General features: G+C 38.5%; 2 protein-coding genes and 1 pseudogene across 2 annotated transcripts; 2 read left to right on the top strand and 1 right to left on the bottom strand.

The window, feature by feature from the left end:
• Nucleotides 1-936: 936 nt before the first annotated feature.
• LOC138908648 (uncharacterized) lies at nucleotides 937-4,547 on the top strand (annotated as a pseudogene).
• A 2,077-nt stretch (nucleotides 4,548-6,624) lies between these two features.
• Nucleotides 6,625-10,758, bottom strand: LOC104089647 (pentatricopeptide repeat-containing protein At4g13650-like). The gene is made up of 4 exons (XM_070199329.1): nucleotides 10,647-10,758; nucleotides 8,888-10,353; nucleotides 7,265-7,897; nucleotides 6,625-7,149 (listed from the first exon to the last, which is right to left on the bottom strand). The coding sequence occupies exons 1-2, from the start codon at nucleotides 10,756-10,758 to the stop codon at nucleotides 9,560-9,562; spliced, it is 906 nt and encodes a 301-aa protein (XP_070055430.1). The 3' UTR covers nucleotides 6,625-7,149; nucleotides 7,265-7,897; nucleotides 8,888-9,559.
• A 5,512-nt stretch (nucleotides 10,759-16,270) lies between these two features.
• On the top strand, nucleotides 16,271-25,110 carry LOC104099527 (putative 3'(2'),5'-bisphosphate nucleotidase, mitochondrial). Its single transcript, XM_018771822.3, has 9 exons — nucleotides 16,271-16,487; nucleotides 16,586-16,688; nucleotides 17,312-17,414; nucleotides 17,943-18,151; nucleotides 18,805-18,864; nucleotides 20,363-20,745; nucleotides 22,183-22,261; nucleotides 23,402-23,473; nucleotides 24,448-25,110. The coding sequence occupies exons 1-9, from the start codon at nucleotides 16,402-16,404 to the stop codon at nucleotides 24,595-24,597; spliced, it is 1,245 nt and encodes a 414-aa protein (XP_018627338.1). The 5' UTR covers nucleotides 16,271-16,401; the 3' UTR covers nucleotides 24,598-25,110.
• Nucleotides 25,111-26,609: the final 1,499 nt, after the last annotated feature.

Here is a 26,609-nt window from a genome sequence, read left to right as displayed (position 1 = left end):
TCCACAGTTATACCGATTACATGATCCATTCATTGAAACCTCCAAAATGTGAATATTGATATTATACAGTGGTTACCGAGCTTATTACTAAATTGTTAATTGTATTATACTACAAAAAAACATGATGAGACTGAAAATTATTTATTGTTTCTGAAAGAGCATTTTTATGATATTTTTTGTTTAATATACTAGCATGTTTTCTGACTTGTCCCAATAAAAATGATTGTGGTTAAGTGTTATTACTCACTGAGCTAGCGACTCATTTCCCGCTATTTCTTTTATAGACACAGACGAGGATTTCGTTAATTAGAGTGCACAAGTTGATAGTTCTTGGTGAGCCTCGCACTTGTTTGCGTGGGCGGAGATTTTATTTATTGTTATGGTCTTTTCTTTGAACTCTTAGAGTCGCTCCATAGTCATTCTTTTAGTGTCTTGAGTATTCTTTTGTTATTATAGACTTATGTTGAGTATCGCTCATTCTTATCAAAGTTGGAGATAAAGTAGTACTTCTAGTTGTTAGTGGGTTGACTATTAATGGTAGATATTGTTTTGGTTAATAGATAAAATTATTGTCGTTTGAATTGATATTAGGATGTTTGGTTGTTGATTTGAGACAGGAAATATTTTGGGATAGTCCCACAATAGGGAAAACTCTGTCCGATTTTCTATAAAATACTGATGAGGCTTACTTGGGGGAACTTGCTCCTCAGTGCCGGTCATGATCCTAAATTGGGTTGTGACAAAGTTGGTATCAGAGCTTAGACTTTAAGTCTCGAGTCATGGATCAATGTTTAGTAGAGTCTTGTTCATGGGTATGTAGGCGCCCATACTTATGATCTTGAGGCTACTGAACATCTAGGAATGTTTTCCCTTCTTTCATTCTTTGATCGTGCATTGAGATAACTTGAGATTGACTTTGGAGTATTTCTTTCGCAGATGGCTAGGACACGCACACCCTTATCTGCTGGACGTGGTGCTAGATGTGGAACTACCTGGGGTAGCGGTCAAGTTGGGGTTCATCAAACTAGAAGACATGATGCTCCTCAACCTGAAGTTGGGAACATGGGTCAGCCCCAAGCTACTATGCCAGATCAAGTGCAAGAACAGGGGGTTCAGGACGCTCCATCACCAGTACCAACTATTGTACATACGATTACCTTACCTGCAAATGCAGTGACATGGTTATTGAATGTGTTAGAGACATTGGTGCCTACTTAGGGTGAGGGTTCATCTCCTCAGGCTACTTTACAGACACAAGCACCTGCACAGACTCACACTTTAGGGAATAAGGAGGTATCCCTGCAAGAGTTCCTGAAATTGAAATCACCAAAATTCACAGGTTTCGATAATTTAGCAGATCCTCAAAGTTTCTTGGATGGGACACTCAAGGCATTACGTGCTCTTGGATGTTCTAGTGAGATAGTCGTGGAGCTCGCATCATACAAACTAGAGGATATGGCCAATACATAGTATGAAACTGTGTTGCTAGGAAGGCCAGCAGGAGCAACACCACTGACATGGGACAAGTTCACTAAGTTGTTCATGAATCATTTTCTTCCAGACAGCCTGATGCAAAAATATACTAGAGACTTTGAGAGATTGGTTCAGACTCCAGATATGGATGTGTCAACATATAACACCAAGTTTTGTAAGTTGGCTAGATATGCTCCTTACTTAGTGCCTACCGAAGAAGCTCGAGTTCAGAGGTTTGTTAATGGATTAGTTGGTCGTCTATACACTGCATTAGCCCCACAGATGAAGACTTTATCCTACTCTGATGCAGTCGATCTTGCTAGAAAGATTGAAAATAAGGTACGTGATGAGCGTGCAGCTAGTGATCTATGTAAGAAGGCCAAGACATGAGGGTCTTTCAGTGGCGGTTTTAGTGAAAATCGAAGAACATCATGGACAACAACAAAAGGGTTCTCAGACAGGGACACACTTGTCTTCACAGTACATATACATGCCACATTACAGACATGGTACTAGGGGACCGTCAGCATCTGGACATCGTAATTCTGGGCAGATATATGCCACTACTTCAGTCTGCTAGACCTGTGGTAGATCACATTTGGGCCAATATCGTGTTCTAACTGGAGAGTGCTTTCGGTGTGGCCAGTTGGGACATCACTTAAGGGATTTCCCTCAGCCTCCGAGAAATTTCAACCAAGCTTCTATTCAGTCAGTTGCACCTACTCAGACTACTCGTAATACTTCAGGTGCTACAGGTACAGGAAATAAAGGTGGAGGTGCTGGAGACCGTGCTACTGTCAATCAAGGACAAGGGAATGCTGGTAGAGGTCAGGCGAGAGTTTTTGCATTTACTAGACAGGATGCTCAGGCCTCGAATGATGTGGTCACATGTATTCTTTCTGTCTGTTCATTTGATGTACTTGCATTGATTGATCCGGGATCTACTCACTCCTATGTGTCCTCGTACTTTGCTTTGAGGTTTAATAGACAACCCGAGCTATTGAATGATCCTTTTCTAGTTGCTACTCCTGTTGGGGAGTCTCTATTAGCTGAATACGTGTATCGTGCTTTTCAGATTCGGGTTGAGGGTAGAAATACTCTAGCTGACCTTATTGTACTAGACATGATTGACTTTGACATGCTGATGGGAATGGGTTGGTTATATTCTTGCTATGCTATCGTCAATTGTCATGCAAAGATAGTTAAGTTTGAGATACCAAACGAACCCAGTTTTGTTCTAAAAGGGGGTCAGGTTCTAGAGACTTGCAAAGTTGTATCTTTTATGAAGGCTAAACGACTGCTGAAGAAAGGTTACTTGGGCCTTATAGCTATTGTAAATGACACAATAAAGGAAACAGTTAGAATAGAAAATGTACCAGTAGTGAGAGAATTTTCTGATGTATTTCCTGAGGATTTACCAGGATTGCCTCCAGTACGAGAAATAGATTTTGGTATTGATTTGACACATGACACACAACCCATATCAATACCCCCATATCGGATGGCACCAGCAGAGTTGAGGGAGCTAAAGCAACAGTTGCAGAATTTGCTAGATAAGGGTTTTATCAGACCTAGTGTATCACCATGGGGTGCATCAGTACTATTCGTAAAGAAGAAAGACGGATCCCTGAGAATGTGCATTGACTACAGGCAGTTGAACAAGATAACAATACACAATAAATATCCTTTGCCTCGTATTGATGACACGTTTGATCAGTTACAAGGAGCTGCCCATTTTTCAAAGATTGACCTATGTTCTGGTTATCATCAACTTAGAATCAACGATGAAGATATTTCTAAAACCGCTTTCAGAACTCGATACGGGCACTATGAGTTTCTTGTGATGCCTTTCAGACTGACTAATGCTCCAGTTGCATTCATGGATTTAATGAATAGGGTGTTCAAGCCGTTTCTGGATAGATTTGTAATAGTATTTATTGATGATATCCTGATATATTCTCGTAGCCAAGGAGAACACGAGAATCATCTCAGGACTGTGTTGCAGACACTGCGAGAACATCAGCTTTATGCTAAGTTCTCGAAGTGTAAATTTTGGCTAGACTCAGTAGCATTTCTGGGACATGTTGTATCCAAATATGGAATTATGGTAGATCCTAAGAAGAGAGAAGTTGTGCATAAATAGCCAGGCCTACTTTTCCTAGAGATATTCGTAGCCTTTTAGGTTTGGCAGGCTATTACAGGCATTTTGTGCACGATTTCTCCAGAATAGCAGCGCCACTGACCAAGCTAACACAGAAAAATATAAAGTTTCGGTGGACGGAGGAATGTGAGCAGAGCTTTCAGAAACTCAAAACATGTTTGACAACTGCACCAATATTAGCCTTACCATCAGGTTCCATAGGATTTAGGTGTTCTGTGATGCATCGAGGGTGGGATTAGGATGTGTTCTCATGCAAAATGGCCGCGTTATACCTTATGCTTCGAGACAATTGAAAAGGCACGAGCAAAACTATTCTACACATGATTTGGAGATGGCTGCAGTGGTATTTGCTCTAAAACTTTGGAGGCATTACCTATACGGTGAAACTTGTGAGATTTATACTGTCCATAAGAGTTTGAAGTATATTTTTCAGCAGAAGGATCTAAATCTTCGGCAGCGTCGGTGGATGGAACTACTCAAAGACTATGACTGTTCTATTTTGTATTATCCTAGAAAAGCCAATGGGGTGGCTGATGTATTGAGTAGAAAATCTATGGGGAGTTTGGCACATATAGCCCCTGCAAAGAGACTTTTGGCCAAAGATATTCAGATACTAGAAGATACAGGTATCAGATTTGGTGTCGGAAATTCAGAGGCATTGTTGGCTTGTGCTCAGGCTAAGTCTTCATTAGTTGAGCACATTAAAGCCACCCAATATAAGGATGAACGATTATGCAAATACAGAGATGAGGCCTTAGCTGGTAAAAGCAAAGATATGATTGTTGAAAGTGATGGTGTTCTTCAAATGGGCGACAAGCTATGTGTAGCAGACGTAGATGGGTTGAGACAAGCTATTCATGAAGAAGCCCACAACTCTTTGTTTCTTTTTCTTTTTTTTAATAAAAGAAGTTAAAAAATTAAGTAAAGTAAAGAACACCCTCGGGTTATGGAGATATGAAGATATAGCTTATATCTTTTCATTTCCTTCTTATTTTTTGTCTGGGTACAGTATTTTGAAGGCTTCTCATCACTTTTTAAAGGAAAATTGTAAAAAACTTTAGAGCTGGTCAGATTTGGGAGGTTGACTCTCGTGCACAACTAATTCATGCTTTGTTTAGTTTTCCTGGCAAGATAATCTGTAGAATCAAGTGAGGGTCCTAACTGGTGATTCACGGAACTTAAAGTTTTTCACTAGAAGACACAAACTTTATTTACTTATGAAGAAACACAAAGTGAAGAGAGGCTTGTTTTATAGCTTTATTTGTAGTCACGTCTCATAATTCGGAGACTCTGCACCCAGTGATTTCATTCTTGTACTTTTAAGGGAAAAAACATACATAATCAACCAATATTTGATTTGAAAGATCTGGGAGACTACAATAGCAACATTTATGCCTCACTCCCAAACATATTAGGATCGACAATATGAATCCTCACTTCATTCTTTAAGCTCAAATCATATCATCGTTATTGTCAACAAAGGGATAATCCTTTATTCTGCATTATACTACCTACTGTTTTCCGCTTATCTGCTTACTGGCAAGTTATTCACATCCAGGCATTTACATTCCCTGACATCAAATAAATGCATTAAGCAGAAGACTTTTTTTTTTATCTACTCGATGCAGTATTCACTGGCATCAACTTTCATTCTCCCTGTTTTTTTTTATTTTCATAATTGTTAGCACTACTCACTTCGTAGAACAGGATCCAAAGCAGAGGGCAAATTTTTTAAGAAGCTTTGATATTTTTCTTTGATTGTGCTCCTAGTTATGACTTTCACTTTATACTATGTCCTTCAACTTTGGGCAATAGTATTTGATTGTAGATCATCCATTCAGAAAATCATAAGCGAGACTAGATTGGTCACTTTCCTGGTTTATCATTCTTGTCAGGTGACAGACTGGGCAGGAGGTTCACTTGATATTGCGGCAGATCAAACTGAACGGAGACTAATCTTTCCTTCAGGCAGTGTTCTTGTGACCAATGGGAGCTTACACAGCAAGATTATCGAATTGATCTCTTCAAATTCTTCAGTTCTATAATAGGCATTTGGCATTAATTGACAGATTATAAAAATACTGAGATACTAAGGACGATTTCAGCCAATTCATCAATTGTTTCATGGCAGTTGCATTCTTTTGACAAATTGTCTCCATTTTCTTCCACCTGGCGGTCATCAGTATCTCTCTCTCTCTTTTGTTTCTCATCAATACTTGTTTTTTTTATTCTTTCGGTATCAAATGGCTTACATAAGGATAACATCCTCCAATTAGTGAAATGCTATGGAGAATGATTCATATGTATTGCAGTAAGAATGTATAATCTTATAAATATATATTCTTTTTTTCTTCATAAAGTACAATGATGAAGTTAAGGTTTTTCTCTTTTCATCTGTACTGCAGTGTGCAGTCGAAATTTAATTTTTACAAATATATCAGATTTGTTTTCTTTTTTAATTTCAGTAAAGAAGTTACTCCCTTGTTATCACATATTATTTATTCTTGGTAACACTATCAGTTTAGAAACTCTCCGCGAGATAGAGGAAATGATAGCTGACCTTACCAGTTACCAACAAGGCACTACAATTGGAGGAAGGTGTACATTGGTTGAGAATGTGGTCTATGTAATAGTGTTGTCTAGTACACAAGTATCACATTCAAGTATACCTAGTTGTGGTGCTCATGTTCATCGATTTGAGCTCCATCACCCGCATGGCTCATAAGTAAGGAAGACAATACTGCAGAGTGCATATACTTTTTCTTAGAATAATGCTAAGATAATCTTTATTTTGACTAATTAATTATTTAATTAAAAAAGAGATTATCTTAGCCATTATTTTGAGGGAAAATATCTGTAATGTTATCTTCCTTAAGATACCAATCAAAAACCTGATTGATGACACTTCCTGATTTGATATTGTACTTTGTCGAGCAGTTGACAATTATGAGTTGTGAGTTGTGACGGTAGAAACTGGCAAAAGGACATAGTTCCGAAAATCAAGGCCTCACATAACTTTGGTGGAAATTGGCCCAAACACCACTATCATAAATAAATAAAAGAGTACACACTGTGAAGGTACCAAACAATGGCAACATAATCTGCTAACCAGCTTAGGTAAATTATCCATTGGTCCTTTCACCCTGAGGCTCCTGATTTTGAATTGCCTCGGACGGATCACACCATTGCGACAGGAGGGGGCTTGCCGGTCAACATACTTTGCCAAGAGGTGGCAGGAGCACGATGACTTTAGCCCAAACCTGCTTAAACAACCTAAAGGCCGGGACTCTTCCTGCCAAAAACAAGGGACCTACTTCTTATCCTGGGAATTAAGGGTCCATCCTCTACGGACCAATAAGTAGAGCCAGGGGGTCCCAGAGTAAGGAGCCACTCCTCCCTCAGCTCCCTCCTTAATGGCTCGAGCAGGAAAAGCAATCTCATTTTCCACATCAGCTCAGCTTACCCTTCTAATCCTTCTGTTTTCATTATTCTCTGGATGCTTTGCCATTTGATTACTATGTTGACAGAAGAAAATCAGGATACAATAATTGCATGACACAGTTACTCGGTTACAAATAGACAATTACAACTTGAAAAAAAAGGACATAAACTAGGAGTGAAGAACATTACCAGCAGCTATCATTACGGATAAACCGCTCCGCGGGGATGCATGAAACAGCTTTTTGGTCCAGTTGTTTGGAACTAGTGCACTGCAGTTGAACACCACCAACCATGTAGACACATCAATATGTATTAAATAAATATGTCAATATATATTCTCCAAAGAGTTTTCCCGCTAGAGAATAAAGAGAGAACCTTCCTTGACCGGATAAAATAAAAAAGAGAAGATCAAGTCCGAATCATGTTGTACATGAGTAGACTCCGAAAGATCCCATATAAGAATCTTTCAAGCCAGAGCGAGACTAAAAGAAAGAGGAGCTAGGTTGCCACAAATTGAAAAGAGACGAAATCATGGTCATTTGGCTACCTTGAAAGCTACTTGAGACATTTTTTGGTAACCGAGAAATACCCTGGGGGCCGTGGGGTTGTTCGAAACTTGGTGGATAATCGATCCGCCTCTCTACCCTTCTCCACTTAAACACTAACCTTTATCTGCAGTAGATTCGAACGCTTGATGTGCACCTAACACACACATCACGTAGTGCACTCTTACCACTAGATTGTCCCGGAAGCTTGAAAGCTACGTGAAACTTGCTAGTGTTTTTGTCTTGATAGCACTTCAAATTTGCTTGCAAGGTTCATCTGGGGAAACAAAAGAGACACACACACTATGAAATGAGCAATGCATGCAAAAATCATCAGCAAGGTAAACTATAACTGGACTAGCAATCGCACTAGACCTCCCGCAGAAAACAGAATAATTTTCGGAAGACATCAGAAATGCACAGGTGCTATTCCTTATTCCAGCATATTTGAAATTCATCAGAATATATGATAAAGGTAACACTCAGAACCACCATTACAAGCAAAAGAGAGGAAGTGCAAACAACCTTTGTTGATCACTAGGGATTTGTTTACAGATGGTCTGAGCTAACCAGTCATCTCTTGACTGATTGGACGAGATGCAAGTTAACATACTCCAGAAGTTTCAACTTCTAATTGTCTGGTATATGCAGCATCCACATAGCAAGTATATATGCTTCACAGTTAATAACAAATGACTGCAGAGTACTAGTGAGTTTATCGAGAAGATAGCACGACGTTCTTTTTATATTTTCACATAACAGAGTAACACCTAAATGTAATTCTACTTCCTGAAGGGGAAAAGGGAGCGCTTATTCATTGTACTTAAGATCATTAGAAATACCTGATCTGAAGACAATGGGCGCAGATATAGGTCATAGGGAACTTTTGACAAGTGAAAATAAACATGAATATTAAGGACTATAATTGACCTGAATGACAAAGATAAATTGACTTTTACTAAGGTTATAACAAAAATATCATCAAGGTAAAGTGTTAATACTTCTATTGGTAAGGTATCCAGAGAGGTATTGGTAAGATATCAAGAGCATCAATCTCAAAAATACTGGCAGTTTAATATGTCATCTCCAACTTCTAGAACCTAAAACCTTCTAAAACCAAAAATGGGCACCGATATAGGTCATAGGGAACTTTTGATAAGTTAAAAAAGACAATATTAAGGACTATAGTTGACCTGAATGACAGAAGATAAATTGACTTTTAAACCAAGGTTATAACAAAAATATCATCAAGGTAAAGTATTAATACCTCCATTGGTAAGGTATCCAGAGAGGTATTGGTCAGGTGTCCAGAGCATCAATCTCAAAATTACTGGCAGTTTAATATGTCATCTCCAACTTCTAGAACCTAAAACCCTCTTCACCACACTGCGGGCCCTCAATAGTTCCAATTACCAAAAATCATTGCAGGAACAGTCACCATTTGCAAAATGATGAAACCTGTATGCATCCCGTAGAACAATGGCTCGATTTGCAACCTTCGATATACACTTTATCCAGTTGTGGCTGTCATTGCAGACGCGAAGATTCTTCATGACTCGTACGGGAATCATTTCAGGCAAGCTTAGAAGTCCAAATGCAATAGCTAACTTTTCACTGTGAATATAAGCAGTTGGATCTTTTTGTCTCAACTCCAAATCATTCCAAAGGCTATTATTGTCTTGCACATAACCAATCATAACTACCCGTTTATTTAGTTCCTCCACAAAGTCATATATATGATTTGCTAGTGGATGGAGTCTATCTCCAACAAAAAATGCATGGATGGTGTTTTTAACTTCAATCCAGCTACGACCTGGCTCTTTCTTAACACCTCTGTCTTTCATCAGCTGCCTTGTCTGGTTCCGGGAATCCCATCTTCCAAGAACTGCATACAGGTTTGATAGCAAAACATAAGTTGCTGAGTCTTGAGGCTCCAATTTTAAGAGAGAGTGTGACCTGCCTCTTTCTCTATTTCCATGTTCTTGTGAACTATGCAAGCACTTAGGAGGGTCCTCCAAACCATTGCATCAGCTTCTATTGGCATAGTCTCCACAAACTTCATTGCACGCTGCAAATGGCCAGCTCGTCCTAAAATGTCTACAACAGACGCATAATGTTCTAGTTTTGGCATTAAAGCATAATCTTTACTCATCGAATTGAAATAACAAAGCCCATTTTCCACCAAACCCACATGGCTACAGGCTGATAAAAGACCTAAGTAGGTGACATGGTTCGGCTTCACACCAAGATGTCTCATCTCCTCAAACAGTTTTATAGCTTCATTACCACATCCATGTTGAGAATAGCCAGTTATCATGGCATTCCATGACACATCATTCTTATTTTGCATTTCAAGGAACTCTTTCCTGGTATCCACAAGGCTTCCACACTTTGCATACAATGTGATCAGGACATTGGAAGCTTCTGTTTCAGCATTATAACCAGTCTTTATTATTCTAGCATGAATCTGCTTCCCCTGTTTAATATTGGTGGTATTAGCAGCTGCACTAATAGCAAATCCATATGTGAACATGTTAGCTTCCACTCCATCTCCATTCAATCTAGAAAACACTTTCAGTGCTTCTTCGCAAAATCCACTTTGGGCGAATCCTGATATCAAGCCATTCCACAAAATAATATCTTTGGTATCAATTTTGTTAAATGCTGCATACGCATCTTGTATTCTGCCGCATCTAGCATAAAGAAAAATCAATACATTGCCTATTGAATGATCTTGTTAATTTACAGCATGTATATAGTGTAGTATTGTCCCACATTGGTAGAGGAGTAGTATGTCCTTGTATAGTATAGTTATAAATAAGGACCTCTTGTGTAGTATTATTCATTCATTCAATATATCAATAACATATTTTCTCCCGTGCCTTCTCACATGGTATCAGAGCAATTGTGAGAGACTTATCGCTGTGCATAAATTCCAGCGATTCCGGGAAAGAGAAATCAGTATTTTTTAAGGTTGTTTTCTATCTGCTTCATTTCTGTTAGTGTTGTGCAAAATCCAACACTACCACAAGAGTCGTCACTGTCCGGCGACCAAACCCCAGTAAACAACTCCGGCAGAAGCAGCCTCACGCGCCACCAGAAGCTCACGCGCCGGCGCGTACGACCACTTCCGGCCATTTTTTGAAAATCTTCCTTCAGAACAGTTGGGTCGCCTGGTAATTCCGATCCTACCCCTACTGTTTTCATTTCATTCCGACAACTTTGAGTTTTTCCGGTAGCTACAGTACTATTCCGACAGCTACAGTTTTTAGTATTCTGTTTCTGTGTTTCCGTACACTGTTTAAGTGGATTACAGTTGATTCTTTCTCCTATTTGGCAATAATTTGCAACAATGTCTTTGGGATTTGATGCTTTTGGGTCTAGAAACATGAGTTCTGGAAACTCTAGTGCTATTATTACCTCGGAACCTTTAATGGAAGGTTCAAACTACTTAGCTTGGGCTTCATCTGTCGAGTTATGGTGTAGAGGTCAAGGTGTTCAAGATCATCTAATCAAACAGTCTAGCGATGGAGACGAAAAGGCAATATCACTTTGGGCAAAAATCGATGCTCAGTTATGTAGCATCTTGTGGCGATCTATTGATTCCAAGTTGATGCCCTTGTTTCGTCCATTCCAGACATGTTATTTGGTTTGGGCAAAGGCACGCACCTTATACACTAATCACATATCTCGCTTCTATGATGTGATATCACGGATGACAAACTTAAAGAAGCAGAAATTGGATATGTCTACTTACTTGGGTCAAGTACAGGCAGTCATGGAGGAATTTGAGAAGTTGATACCAGTTTCGGCTAGTGTGGAAAAACAACAAGAGCAGCAACAAAAGATGTTTCTCGTTCTTACAGCAACAAAAGATGTTTCTCGTTCTTACCCTCGCTGGACTTCCTAATGATCTTGATTCAGTATGCGACCAGATTTTGGCTAGTCCGTCTGTCCCGACAGTTGATGAATTATTCTCTCGATTACTCCGCCTTGCTGCAGCACCAAGTCCACCAGTGATCTCATCACAGATACTTGATTCCTCTGTTCTTGCATCCCAGACAATGGATGTTCGGGCATCTCAAACTATGGAGCATAGACGAGGAGGAGGTCGTTTTGGAAGATCTAGACCCAAGTGTTCTTATTGTCACAAACTTGGACACACTCGTGAAATGTGTTATTCCTTACATGGTCGTCCACCCAAAAATGCTTACATTGCTCAGACCGAGACTCCAGGTAACCAAGGATTTTCTTTATCTAAAGAAGAATATAATGAGCTCCTTCAGTATCGAGCAAGTAAGCAGACATCTCCACAAGTAGCCTCAGTTGCTCAGACTGATACTTCTGTTTCTGGTAATTCTTTTGCTTGTGTTTCCCAGTCTAGCACTCTTGGCCCATGGGTCATGGACTCCGGCGCTTCTGATCACATCTCTGGTAATATATCACTTTTGTCAAATATTGTATATTCACAGTCTCTTCCCACTGTTACTTTAGCCAATGGATGTCAAACTAAGGCAAAAGGAGTTGGACAAGCTAATCCCTTGTCTTCTATCACCCTAGATTCCGTTCTTTATGTCCCTGGCTGTCCTTTTAGTCTTGCATCTGTTAGTCGTTTGACTCGTGCCCTCCATTGTGGTATATATTTTATTGACGATTCTTTTATTATGCAGGACCGCAGTACGGGACAGACAATTGGTACAGGACGTGAATCAGAGGGCCTTTACTACCTTAACTCACTCAGTCCTTCCACAACATGTCTAGTTACAGATCCTCCAGATCTAATCCACAGACGTTTAGGACATCCGAGTTTATCCAAACTTCAGAAGATGGTGCCTAGTTTATCTAGTTTGTCTACATTAGATTGTGAGTCGTGTCAACTTGGGAAACATACCCGAGCCTCCTTTTCGCGTAGTGTTGAGAGTCATGCAGAGTCTGTCTTCTCCTTAGTTCATTCTGATATATGGGGTCCTAGTAGAGTCAGTTCATCCTTGGGATTTCGTTACTTTGTCAGTTTCATTGATGATTATTCAAGATGTACTTGGCTTTTCTTAATGAAAGATCGTTCTGAGTTATTTTCTATATTCCAGAGTTTCTGTGCTGAAATCAAAAACCAATTTGGTGTTTCTATTCGCATTTTTCGCAGTGATAATGCCTTAGAATATTTATCTTCTCAATTTCAGCAGTTTATGACTTCTAAGGGAATTATTCATCAGACATCTTGTCCTTATACCCCTCAGCAAAATGGGGTTACTGAGAGAAAGAATAGGCACCTTATTGAGACTGCTCGCACACTTCTAATTGAATCTCGTATTCCGTTGCGTTTTTGGGACGATGCAGTTCTCACAGCTTGTTATTTGATTAATCGGATGCCTTCATCTCCCATCAAGAATCAGATTCCGCATTCAGTATTGTTTCCCCAGTCACCCTTATACTCTCTTCCACCTCGTGTTTTTGGGAGCACATGTTTTGTTCATAACTTAGCCCCTGGGAAAGATAAGTTAGCTCCCCGTGCTCACAAGTGTGTCTTCCTTGGTTATTCTCGTGTTCAGAAGGGATATCGTTGTTATTCTCCAGATCTTCGTAGGTACCTTATGTCAGCTGACGTCACATTTTTTGAGTCTAAACCTTTCTTTACCTCGGCTGACCACCATGATATATCTGAGGTCTTACCTATACCGACCTTTGAGGAGTTTACTATAGCTCCTCCTCTACCTTCGACCACAGAGGTTTTATCCATACCAACCGTTGAGGAGTCTAGTGTTGTTACCCCTAGTTCCCCGACCACAGGAACACCACTCTTGACTTATCATCGTCGTTTGCATCCTCCATCAGGCCCAACTGGTTCTCGTCCTGCACCTGACCCTGCTCCTACTGCGGACCCTGCTCCTAGTACACCGATTGCACTTCGGAAAGGTATACGGACCACACTTAACCCTAATCCTCATTATGTCGGTTTGAGCTATCATCGTCTGTCATCTCCCCATTATGCTTTTATATCTTCTTTGTCCTCGGTTTCCATCCCTAAGTCTACATGTGAAGCGTTGTCTCATCCAGGATGGCGCCAGGCTATGAGTGACGAGATGTCTGCTTTACATACAAGTGGTACTTGGGAGCTTGTTCCTCTTCCCTCAGGTAAATCTACTGTTGGTTGTCGTTGGGTTTATGCAGTCAAAGTTGGTCCCGATGGACAGATTGATCGACTTAAGGCCCGTCTTGTTGCCAAAGGATATACTCAGATATTTGAGCTCGATTACAGTGGTACCTTCTCTCCCGTGGCTAAAGTGGCTTCAGTCCGCCTTTTTCTATCCATGGCTGCGGTTCGTCATTGGCCCCTCTATCAGCTGGACATTAAAAATGCCTTTCTTCACGGTGATCTTGAGGATGGGGTTTATATGGAGCAACCACCTGGTTTTGTTGTTCAGGGGGAGTCTCGTGGCCTTGTATGTCGCTTGCGTCGGTCACTTTATGGTCTAAAGCAGTCTCCTCGTGCCTGGTTTGGTAAGTTCAGCACGGTTATCCAGGAGTTTGGCATGATTCGTAGTGAAACTGATCACTCTGTATTTTATCGGCACTCTGCTTCAAGTCTCTGTATTTATCTGGTAGTCTATGTTGATGATATTGTTATTACTGGCAATGATCAGGATGGTATTACCAATCTGAAGCAGCATCTCTTCCAGCACTTCCAAACTAAGGATCTAGGCAGATTGAAGTACTTTCTGGGTATTGAGGTTGCCCAGTCTAGCTCAGGTATTGTTATTTCTCAAAGAAAATATGCTTTAGACATTCTTGAGGAGACCGGGATGATAGGTTGCGGACCTGTTGACACTCCGATGGATCCGAATTCTAAACTTATGCCAGGACAGGGGGAGTCGCTTAGCGATCCTGCAAGCTATAGGCGGCTGGTTGAAAAATTAAATTATCTCACAGTGACTAGACCCGACATTTCCTATCCTGTGAGTGTTGTAAGTCAGTTTATGAATTCTCCCTGTGATAGTCATTGGGATGCAGTTGTCCGCATTATTCGATATATAAAATCGGCTCCAGGCAAAGGGTTACTCTTTGAGGATCGAGGTCATGAGCAGATCATTGGATACTCAGATGCTGATTGGGCAGGATCACCTTCTGATAGACGTTCTACGTCTGGATATTGTGTTTTAGTAGGAGGAAATTTGGTGTCCTGGAAGAGCAAGAAACAGAATGTAGTTGCTCGGTCTAGTGCAGAAGCAGAATATCGAGCAATGGCTATGGCAACATGTGAGCTAGTCTGGACCAAACAATTGCTCAAGGAGTTGAAATTTGGTGAAATCAGTCGGATGGAACTTGTGTGCGATAATCAAGCTGCCCTTCATATTGCATCAAATCCGGTGTTCCATGAGAGAACTAAACACATTGAGATTGATTGTCACTTCGTCAGAGAAAAGATACTTTCAGGAGAGATTGCTACAAAGTTTGTGAGGTCAAATGATCAACTTGCAGATATTTTCACCAAGTCTCTCACTGGTCATCGTATTAGTTATATATGTAACAAGCTCGGTACATATGATTTGTATGCACCGGCTTGAGGGGGAGTGTTAATTTACAGCATGTATATAGTGTAGTATTGTCCCACATTGGTAGAAGAGTAGTATGTCCTTGTATAGTATAGCTATAAATAAGGACCTCTTGTTTAGTATTATTCATTCATTCAATATATCAATAACATATTTTCTCCCGTGCCTTCTCACATGGTATCAGAGCAATTGTGAGAGACTTATCGCTGTGCATAAATTTCAGCAATTCCGGAAAAGAGAAATCAGTATTTTTTTAAGGTTATTTTCTATCTGCTTCATTTCTGTTAGTGTTGTGCATCTATGATTGAGTAGTTTCTTGGCATCTATGATTGACCCTTCACTCAAGCAACTATCTAGTAGGCTTAGATAATAAGTATGATCAAAATAGCCATTGTCTCGCGCTATATGAGGATGAATAATAGATGGATAATATACATTTTCTTCATCTGAAAAATCATCAAGAACTTCATCTGAAAAATTTATACTTGCACAGCTAGTAAATGTACAATTGTTCAATCTAAATGGTTTCCAATATTGAAAATGCCAAATTTCCTGCAAATTGGAAGGGAGAATGAAAAATGTTTGAAAAGAAAAAGGAGGAAAAGAATACTGAAACAGAAAAAAGTAGCAAAAGAAAGAAAAGATATAGAAAAGTTTTACCTGGCGAAGATAATGAGAAGACTTGTAAAGGTGATGAATAATTTTCTTTGAAAACATGAAGATTTAATAGACTGAATTGAATTCAAACTTAGCAATCTCCGTTTGTATCAACACTCGGTGTGAGCTCATTTGCTCCAAAAATATATAAACAATGAAGATTTATTAGTCTTTAGGTAATATTCAAGTAGCTCTGCGGGTTCATGGTCTATCGATTTTCATCGTGTACTTTGCTCTATTTCTGGGTTTCCATTAAACCATCTTTTGTGAACCTAATTGAGCTCCTTTGCTTTCTCCTCTTCTGTGTTGTGTCCGAGTAATTGAATTTTTTTTTTACTTAAATCCCTTTATTTTCATGTTTGATAAACACTAAAATTGTTTAATAAGTTAAGTGCTTTTTTTAAGCCAAAATAAATAAATATAAATAAAATGAGAATATATATCGGAGGGAGCACGTGCGAAGAACTCAACAGGAGAGCCTCTGCCAATTTCAACCGTTGGAAGCCTACCCTTCCCGCTGACCCGTCCATGGCACAACAAACCATGTACCTTTAGCAGCAGTTATTGTACCTCGATGGATCTCCTCCGGTGCTCCGCCGTCCGTTTCCCTAATACTTATCTCCGGCGTTCGCCACTTCGCCCGTGCTTCGCCGCCGTGAGGTCTCTCACAGCTGATACCTATCTCGCGCCGCGCCGTGCCACTGCTACTTCACTTGTCTTAACCGATCCTAAATGGGTACAGTTTCTGCCTTTTGCAGGTCGAGTTTGAGCCTCCCATTCCCTGAGCAGAAAGCAAAATATTATAGAGAGCTGGAAGCTGCCGTTGATGTTGTCGAGCGAGCTTGTCGTCTTTTCATTGACGTAAAATTTCTTTTTATTTAGCCAGAGTCACATATTTTGATAGTTTAGTATCGAAATTTGGTTATAGAACATTCATCAGTTGACTTTAACTAGCTTGGGACTAAGGCTTTTAGTTGTTTGATTGGTTGATTAACTGATTGAGTTAACTAATTATCTTGAGGTGCATTTGGTTAATTGGATAGAAATGCTGCTACTAGTCAATTTTAGTTTGTTTTCAGCAAAACACCAGTTTCTCTTTCAAATGCGAGAATATTTCGTGCTAATGTTATTGTAATTGCATTTGAACACCTATGTAGAAAGACTGTTAATGCTTATTGCACCTGAAATTATGAACTTCCTCTCTGCTATTCTACAATATTTAAGTATTGATCTAGTACTTGCAATTTTGGTACGTGACATATTTACGGTGTACTCAATGTAAAAGATTATAGATCTTGGAGACAAAAGTTGTTAGCTTTTCTCTAACGAGATAACATCAGTCATTTAGTTCTGGTGAAATTTTATTGTATGCTTTTGAGCTCCAAAAATATCTTAAACGAAAAAATCGGGGGATTAGTAATCTGTCAAGTGATGTTATCATTTTATCAATTAAAAGTTCTGTTTTTTAATTTTTATGGTTGTAGGTGAAGAGCTCATTGTTCCCCAATGATGATAGGATTCTTGAGAAAAATGACCAAACCCCAGTCACTATTGCAGATTTCGGCGTGCAGGCTTTGGTTAGCTTCAGTAACTCAATTTGCTTTTCTTGAAACCTTCTTTAGTTTTTCCTTGATTATTGAATTGAAAGTGTTGCAGTTTCCAACAATACTTTATAAAATTGGGAAGCGGAAAAGACACCAAGCATGTTGGAGGTTTGATTTGTCTTACCACATGCTTTTCCTCTATTACGAATGTCCGTCCACCTATTACATGTTCTTCAAGTTGCTTTCTGCTTCATAGAGTAAATAAGGTTGTATGCTAGATTGATACTGTAATGGTACCTCCCTCTAATTGTCCAACGTTCTGCTATAACATCCAAAGCAACCGCCAATAATCTATTGAGGAAGACATGAACACTTTACTTTGAGCCAAAGCAATAAATACCCATGGAATGCATTTTTCTTGTTACATGAAAATGTACCTAATCAGCTATCAAATTGTTTAACAATGATCAGACATGATGGACACTGTCTTCTTTCCCTTCTGACTCTCTCTTTATTCTCTTGGAACAGAGCTGAATTGTTTCTCTTACTCTATCACATCCTATTCTGATAGAGATGAACAGACTCTTCCCTTCCATTCCTTTGGTGGCTGAAGAGGATTCATCATTCTTGAGGTCAACTAATCTAGTCGGATCAGTGGTTGATGTGATTGTGAATAAAGCAACTCTCAGAGACGAAGTAACAGAAGATAGTGTCTTGAAAGCAATTGACAAAGGGGGAAAGGATGCCTGTACTTTTGGGCCAAAGCCAGCCACATACTGGGTAAGTTGAGATCGACTTTAGAGCAGTATTCACTAACTTTCACGGATAAAATCTTCATCTCTCTGAAACCTTTACATTAAGGTGGGGAATTCCTGGGAAAGGGAACAACAGATTTTCTAATTTCACTTTGGGGGATACACCTTTTCATTTTGTTTTTCTGACATGTACATTTAGCTGGTGGTATCTTTTTAATATTTGAGAAGTCATTGAAAGGCAAAATAGATATACTTTTGCTTCTATGACAAGGAAAAACAAGTATCACACTGTCCCAATAAACAGCTATCATGCTGTCCAGAGGAAGGAAGCAGAAGATTTACATGGCCTTTGATAGTCCTATTTCGTGATATATACTGCCTCCTTTTAATTCTCAGATACCAGATAATGTCCTGTATTTCCATGCACAAATGCCAACAGTTCTTTGCTAATATTCGTACACTAAGATATTAAAGACTTATAGTTCAATTAATTTGATGTGGAAAGTGCTTTTTCTAGTCTGATGGTGTCTATACTCCGGATGATTTTTTTATGCTCAAGAAGAAATTTGACATCTTAGCTTCCGTACTAATGAAATGTAACAGAACCTGAATTTATGATTGCATTTTACTATCACGAGGTTCTGGACTATTTTGTATAATTTCATGGACCTGGTACAGGTACTAGATCCCATTGATGGGACACGAGGGTTTGTTAAAGGTGTTGAAGCTCTCTATGTGGTATGTCCTTAATCTCTATTTTTCTCTTACTATTCTTTCTTTAGCGTCTTTAATATGTTCTTTTTACTTCCCAACCAACATAAAAACAAGGAGGAGAAAAATTTCAATGAAGAGAACAGCTTGACATGTGAGGTTGTTTTCCATGGCAATGGCTAAAGGTAGCGGGTAATAGTCGTGTGGGATTATCTCCAAATCAGTCTCTTCCTTTTGCCCATTGTGCTCATTGGCCATTATTTCTTGTCTTGTTGAGGTTGAGAGACACGATTTTCTGAGTAAGCCAATTAGATCCAATGAACTTTCAAGGAATTAGCAGTATTGTTTAAATATTAACAGCTTTATGCATCTTCCTCAATCCCTCGTGGAGCACCAATACTAGCCTTCAGCTGTCAGTGGGTCAGGAAATCTGCTCTTTATACTTGTATAATCACTCCAACTGGTTTTGCTCTATAGTCAGTTAAGTTCAGATTTGTTGCAGCAGAAACCTTGATTTGGTCAAGCTTTCTTGAGGATGATAATATAATGATGAGAATTTGAGCTATCACCTTTCCATGCGAAATAGATGATATTGCTGGTGATAATATAGAAGCATCAGTAGAAAATGCAATAATAACATGGATGGGAAAATTGATTTGTATTATGAAGCGCAAATGTTAATTCAGATAGCAGCTGTTACAGTGATCCTCAAAGTTATGAGGTGTACAGATTTTCAAGTTGGTCTTTGGTTGGCAATTTCACATTAGTGATACAACATGCCCTTAATCTTGTAACCCTGCAAAATATGATATGTGCAGAAAAAATGAAGAATAGGTTAATCGATTTGGCATTTAATCTCGTGAGAAATGTTGGTGAAGTAAAAAATAAAGAAGTGTCTTATGTTCTTATTAATAGCGGTTCATCATGATATTTCCTTGTTTGTTGTAGACACATAATAGGTGACTTTTCACTTGAGAGGGAAAAATCCTGAAAGATGCAGATCATTTACTAGTACTATCCTATTCACTATAAGGTTTTGATGTATTACGCTTGTAGTTCATCTATTACCAGCAGTCTACTAATTTTCAATCAAATACTCTATAGGTTGGGTGCTAATAGTTCCATCACTTTCAGTAAGTTCTCTTCTACCCATCAAACTGGCAAGAATTCAGATCAATCCAAAAAGGACTGAGGAATGATGTTACACGGGGAAAACCTTTATTTTGGAATAACACTAGAAGTGTGGTACTGTTAATCTTAAGTCTCATTCACATCAGACTATTCCTTTTGGTATCCCCTCATCCTCTTTGGTTTCATTCTGCTTTCTCTGATAGCGTGATGTTTCAGGTTAAGGTAATTAATGTTCCTCCAAACAAGAAGTCTTTGTAACTAAAGAGTCCTACATTATATACACGATTACATAGCTTTCAATTATTGCATGTTCTTCTAGGATTTGTCAGTTGCTTGAATTGAGATTATACCTCTTACTGTTTCTTCAACTTATTTGGCTAAGCTTTGTTGTCAGGTGGATTTGGCTCTTGTGGTTGAAGGACAGATTGTCTTAGGAGTTATGAGGTGCCCTAACTGGGATGAAGATTATTTTGTTAATCGTGCCACCGGGGTCCACGAAACTGGAAGCAATTTCTCCAGATCAGGGATGATCATGGTTTCTCATTTGGGTTGTGGAACATGGAAACAAAGGTTGTCAGACATGTTAACCATCAAGTTGCCTCAAAGTTGGACAAGATGCTATGTCGATGGGTGCCAAGTACTTAAGGAGGCACGTTTTTGTACTCCAGAAAGTCAAAAATGGGAATCTTTGCCTCTATCATCCTCATTTAATGCGAAAACAAACTCTGATAAAATAGGGAATGGGGACATCCTTCTTGTGCCTGCATGCTGTGGAAGGTGATGTCTTCGTGTCAAAGATTATTGTTAAAACATTATGTTAGCAAGAATTGTTGTTTTCAAACAGGATGGGCCTCCGATTTCGTGGATGCATTTTGAATTAGGAGTTGACAATTAAATAAAAATTGTGATACTAAGCCTTGTAAGAAAACTGTGTTAGATAAATGTGGAGCTGAAGAAAATTAATATTAGTTGAATGATCCTTTTATAGCATTTTTGTTGGAAAACAGGTCACAAGCACACTTAAATAGGGCAACATGTGATAAAACTGCTTTTACATCTGACTGGCATATCCTCCACATGTTGGAAACATACTTGTGATTTCTGATAGGATTTAAGCTGATATGATCTAAGCATAATATAAGACCTCTATTACTACAAATCTTATGCATACAAATACAGTGAGTATCTTAACAGTGGTGCCTTTGTACAAGGAGTTGATGTTTGTTCATGATCATCAAATTGTCTGAACCACAGTTGGGAAGGGAAACATCTGGACGAATATTTTCCACCACCTCTGGCCTATTTTTATCCTTTGATCTTAGTGTTTCTCTTTTTCAGGAACTTATCCAAAAAAAAAAAAAAAAACTCTGTTTCAGGATTTCTTATTTTTGCCAGTAATGTTAAGCTTTCTTTCTCCTCCAAAATTGCTAAAATTGTAGCTATTAGTGCTGGTAGGCGCCTTTAGATACTTGTTTCTTTGTGTACAATGGTCCCTCATGTCATAAGCTCATGTTTTTACGTAGAGTAATGTTCTGCAGGTGGCAGTCTACAGGCTTTTGACAATTTCTTACTGAACAGTGTGATATTTTGGTATCTGCTTTTCTTCAAAGTCCATACCTGAAATAATTTTAGCAGGACATTGGTTACATAAGTTGTCTTCAAGTTAGTTAATATCAAATAGCATCTGATTCTTGTTAATTTTTGCAAAAGCTTATAATCCTTAGTTACTTGACCTCTGTGATGACACGCTAATTCTGCTGTTGACATCCATCTGAAATGATCAATATTTGACGATTATACTTGTCGTTAATCTGTTTGATTAGTCTTGTCAGAGCACCAGCGAACACCACCACCCTCTTTCTCTGAAGGAAACTTGTTTCTTAGCAATATTTTGGTATTAGGTGTATTTGGAATTGTGGATGGCTACTGAGTTACCATCATTTAATTTATTTTCGACAGAGGCTCATGAATCACATCCATTAGAGATTGAGGGAGCCTATTTTACATTACCTCAGGACAGAATCACAACGGTCGTATTCTGTATGTTCTTCTAGCGATGCTCTAAATTAGACTCCCTTATAGGATGAATAGTTGAATTGTAAATTTATTACATTTTCTTCTGACTCTCTTTTTAGGGATAAAAAGTAGTTACTTTCTCACATTTCTTTGATGGTTTTTGCACATTCCTTAATGCAATTTCTTTCTGCTCTGCAGTTTGTGCAAATATATGATGGTGGCTTCTGGTAGAGCATCAGTTTTTCTTCTTCGTGCAACAACCAGAAAAGTTATGAAGGTGATTTTTTAATCTCACAGATTGTATGCAGATAACTGCAGTCAAGTGAGTTTATGCCTCATGTCACTAAAAATGTAGGCTTAGGACCCATAAGTGGAGCCACTTATAGTTTGAGTGGGGTCAAATAACAGCAACCTCAAAGGCTCTGTGGTTAATCAATATGTTTTAAGATGTGCATTCGGGGCTAGCACAGATTTCACCCTGGTTAATTTTCTATAAACAACAACAACAACAACAACCCAGTATAATCCCACTAGTGGGGTCTGGGAAGGGTAGTGTGTACGCAGACCTTACCCCTACCCTGGGGTAGAGAGGCTGTTTCCGATAGACCCCCGGCTCCCTCCCTCCAAGAACTCCCCACCTTGCTCTTGGGGTGATTCGAACTCACAACCTCTTGGTTGGAAGTGGAGGGTGCTCACCACTAGAGTTACCCACTCTTGTCAAATTAAATTTCTATAAACAATAAAATTAAATTGTATGTTTACTTTAGGTCCAATGTTAGTAGTCTTTTAGTGATTTGTACGCTAGTAGGAAAAAATAAATACTTCTGGTACTAGAGAGACTAATTTTTTGAATATTGGATTGAGACTGGTCATATGGAACGACATGGAAACTGAGGATTCATATGGCCGACCCTAGCTAGCTTGGGTTGGTGTTGTAACAAGAGAGTTAGTTAGCGAAGTTGCATGGGTAATGCTATACATTTAGAACACAAGGAAAATAGGATATTCCGTGCTTTCTTGAGATTACGAGAAAGACATACTTGTTTGGGTTATATAGTCCCTTGTCTAAAGTTATTTGGAGAAACGAACCTTTTGAGGTTCCCATTACAACTGCATAACAAGCAATTTATTTTCGTATATACTTTTTTATTAGAAAATCAGATGGATAAAAATGCATTTGCTTTGTCACATTCAACAACAATATACTGCAATTATTGGCGGAGAACAAAATTAAACGAAAATAACTTCATGGACATTTGAATTTTTCTCATAAAGTTGTTTCTCTCTTCCTTTATTGGTTACTTTAAGTTTAATGGATTTACTCAACCATTATATTGATGCCACTAGATCATTGAATTAGCATATGCTTTCTTTTGGGTGTTCAACATTCTGATATGAACATATGACTCCGCTGTAGAAAATCTCTGGCTATGCCCCTGCTTGGGACCATGCTGTTGGAATCATATGTGTTCATGAAGCTTGGGGAAAGGTATGCATCTCTCTATTACTATTCCTTTCTGTGGTCGATGCATCTCTCTGTTGGTATTCCTTTCTGCATATGCATTCATCTTAAGTTGTCGGCTGCTAATTTCCATTTATAACCAGTTCTTGGGAGAAAAACAGAACAGCTGGTGTAATATTAGGTAAACTTATATAAATATACTAGGATGACAACTACCTTGTGCATATCTCAAGATGTAGGCATCTTCTTCTTTTTCTTTTGGCTACTGTCTAATGCAGGTTCTTGATCAAGATCTAATGGATATATTTGAAATTTGAGAAATGGTTGGGAGGTGAAATTTATCATACCATAAAGCATAATTCCTGCAGTTTGCCTTAAAAGAAAACAGAGTTTGAAGAATAATTGAGTGGAATATATCCTTAATCCTTCTTAGATGATAAATTTCATCTCTGATAGACACAAAAGACATTTATTAAGCTAAAAAGAAGCATGAATGACAAGATATCTGTGAACTGCTAGCAGATCACACAAAAGGAACGGTTTTCATATTTCTGTGTGATCTTAATAGGATTCTTCTTACTTAGATATGATAATGACTATGTGCTACCTGATACAAACTCTCTTTTGTTAATCAGAGGCAACAAATGCATGAAATATACCATAGCTCTTCTATCATATCGATCCTTACATGACCCTCCATGCACTAGTATTGATACTTCCCCATAGCGTGTACAACTTTCAGATGTAAGCTGCTCGCAACCTTGGTTATTTGGCACAATAGGATGTAAAGCAAGGGAGAATTTTGTGCCCTTTGATTCTTTACTTGATTCTTCTCCTTCTTAAGGCTTTAACTATATCCTTTGTCCTTCAACTTGATGGGAAGTGTGGGACTATACATCAATTAACATGAATCCTGTTCTGCAGAATTCTTTATTTTGTAAAATAAACGGGTCCGACTTGCTGTTTTTCCTAGTTATTCATTGTGTGCAAAATCTTTTCAGGTGACTGACTGGGAAGGAAGTTCAATTGATTTTGTTGCAGATCAAATTGCGCGGAGAACTATATTTCCTTCTGGTGGTTTTCTCGTGACAAATCATAGCTTACATAACGAGATACTTGGATTGATCTCCTCCAACTCACCAGTTATTTGATGGAATTCAGCATTCTTGTCATTCATAGCAGACATAGCGAGATGGTCTGACTAATCTCTTCCAATCCATCAAATTGATTGACTGCACTAGGCATTCTTGTGACAAATTATACCCAAGTATTAATCATTGTCAGTATATTGGCTTTGTTTATTAGCATACTTGCATTCTTTGGGCCTCAAGTGGCTAACTTCAACATAAAATCCTCCAAGTAGTGAATCTTCATAAAGAATGATTCATTTATTACTGTACACTGATAGGTAACACTTACCTAGACCCCACTTGTGAGATTCCACTGGGTTTGTTGTTGTGACTGATAGCTAACACTTCCGAAGTGCATTGTCACTAATTCTTTCATCAGAAGCTGTTGCAACACAAGGAATGTTACCCATTTATTGTTTTTATTTATACAAGTAGGATTTCTGAGTTCGGAAAATGTTGTTCAAACAACTTCGTGATTGAAAGAGCCTGCATTATCATCTATCCATGCAATCGTATGGAGTCACTGTTTTTGCACTTGATTCCTATAAACTCTAAGCCACATGCTTTCTAGTTTTCTAATACATCATCACTCTTAATAGTTTCTTATATCTCTTCTACATGCAATTCGTTGGGGGCATAGCAACTGGATAATCTCTGCACAATATTTATTATACAGTGAAAAAGGAAATAGGGAATGTTTTAACTGGGAAAACAGTGGTCAGGAAATCATTGTGATTTGAACTCAAAGCATTGCAATTCTATTATAACATCTTGACCTTTCAACTTACAGCAAAACAACTTATCTATTATTAGCTTATGCATATGTTTCTTTACGAACGACTGCTACATTCTGTAATATGGCCATTATTTTGTCAAATGGAGTCCATCTCACATAAACATAAGCATCTTTGCAAAGTGTAGACTTTGTTGGCAATATTCTTTGGGACCCAAAAATATTGCATTGTGTGTTAGACATCGTTTGCACAAGTTGTATCTCTTCTTTTACACCTAAGAGGTCAAGACTTTTTTGCCTATAAAAGGGAAGGACATTAGTTCATTTTAGACACACCAACAAGACTTGTCTTCAATTCTTGTTTCTTCCTTTCTTCCTTTATTAAGAGTGTTTTGTATGAGAGTTAAGTGTTGGGAAGCACTTGTGTGAACTCTTTCTTTGGAGTGATCTTGTGAGGTTATTCTCTTAGGGTATTTAGGATTAATTAGAGTGTTTACTCTAATTTTGTACTCTCTTTTGTACTCTTATTCTTATAGTAAATTGCTCCTCTCCGCTTGTGGATGTAGGTCACTTTGACTGAACCACGTTAAATTTGTGTCTTCTTTATCTACTTTAATTGTCGTCGTTATCAACTTCAATTGTCTTTGTTATTGTCATTATACCGTTGTTTGGCTATATTCCGCACTACCCGGGTTCTCGATCCTAACAAATTGGTATCAGAGCCGGATCTAACCGGGTTAGTCTCAATAGCCAAAATGACTTTAACAAAGACCTATGTTGAGAAATTTGACCGAAGAGCAAACTTCAGAATGTGGCAATTAAAGATGGAAGCTATCCTAATTCAGGATGGCTTAGACTTGGCATTGCAAGGAAAGGAGAAGAAGCCGGATAAAATGACGGACGAGGAGTTTGCCATCATAGACAAAAAGGCAAAAACATGTATTATTTTAAATCTCTCAAATGAGGTTTTACGTGAAGTTTCTGTAGAAACCACAGCTAAAGGTATGTGGAAAAAATTAAAAACCTTATATATGAAGAGGACGGTGGAAAATAGACTTTACCTGAAGCAGAAGTTTTATACAATTCGTATGGGTGAAGGTACCTCTATTCTCTCTCATCTTGACACATTTGATTCCATTCTTATGGATTTGAGTAATATAGATTTTGAAATTAAAGATGAGGATCAAGCCGTGTTACTGTTTTGTTCTCTATCCCCTCTTTTATGCATATAAGAGATACTATGCTTTATGCAAAGGATAATATCTCTTATAAGGATATTAAATCTATCTTAAAATCAAAG

Source organism: Nicotiana tomentosiformis, chromosome 3 (assembly GCF_000390325.3).
Source record: "Nicotiana tomentosiformis chromosome 3, ASM39032v3, whole genome shotgun sequence".
Taxonomy (NCBI): Eukaryota; Viridiplantae; Streptophyta; class Magnoliopsida; order Solanales; family Solanaceae; genus Nicotiana; species Nicotiana tomentosiformis.
Note: the sequence above shows the minus strand (reverse complement) of the source record. Positions and strands in the feature narration are given on the sequence as shown.

Excerpts from the sequence above, each read along its gene's own strand:
- LOC104099527 (XM_018771822.3), top strand. The coding sequence starts at position 16,402 with ATGGATCTCCTCCGGTGCTCCGCCGTCCGTTTCCCTAATACTTATCTC. Across the intron at positions 16,689-17,311 it reads CTTGTCGTCTTTTCATTGAC|GTGAAGAGCTCATTGTTCCC; the intron begins GTAAAATTTCTT and ends TTATGGTTGTAG. Across the intron at positions 18,865-20,362 it reads GTGTTGAAGCTCTCTATGTG|GTGGATTTGGCTCTTGTGGT; the intron begins GTATGTCCTTAA and ends CTTTGTTGTCAG.
- LOC104089647 (XM_070199329.1), bottom strand. The coding sequence starts at position 10,758 with ATGGCCGGAAGTGGTCGTACGCGCCGGCGCGTGAGCTTCTGGTGGCGC. Across the intron at positions 10,354-10,646 it reads GGACAGTGACGACTCTTGTG|ATCATTCAATAGGCAATGTA; the intron begins GTAGTGTTGGAT and ends TAAATTAACAAG.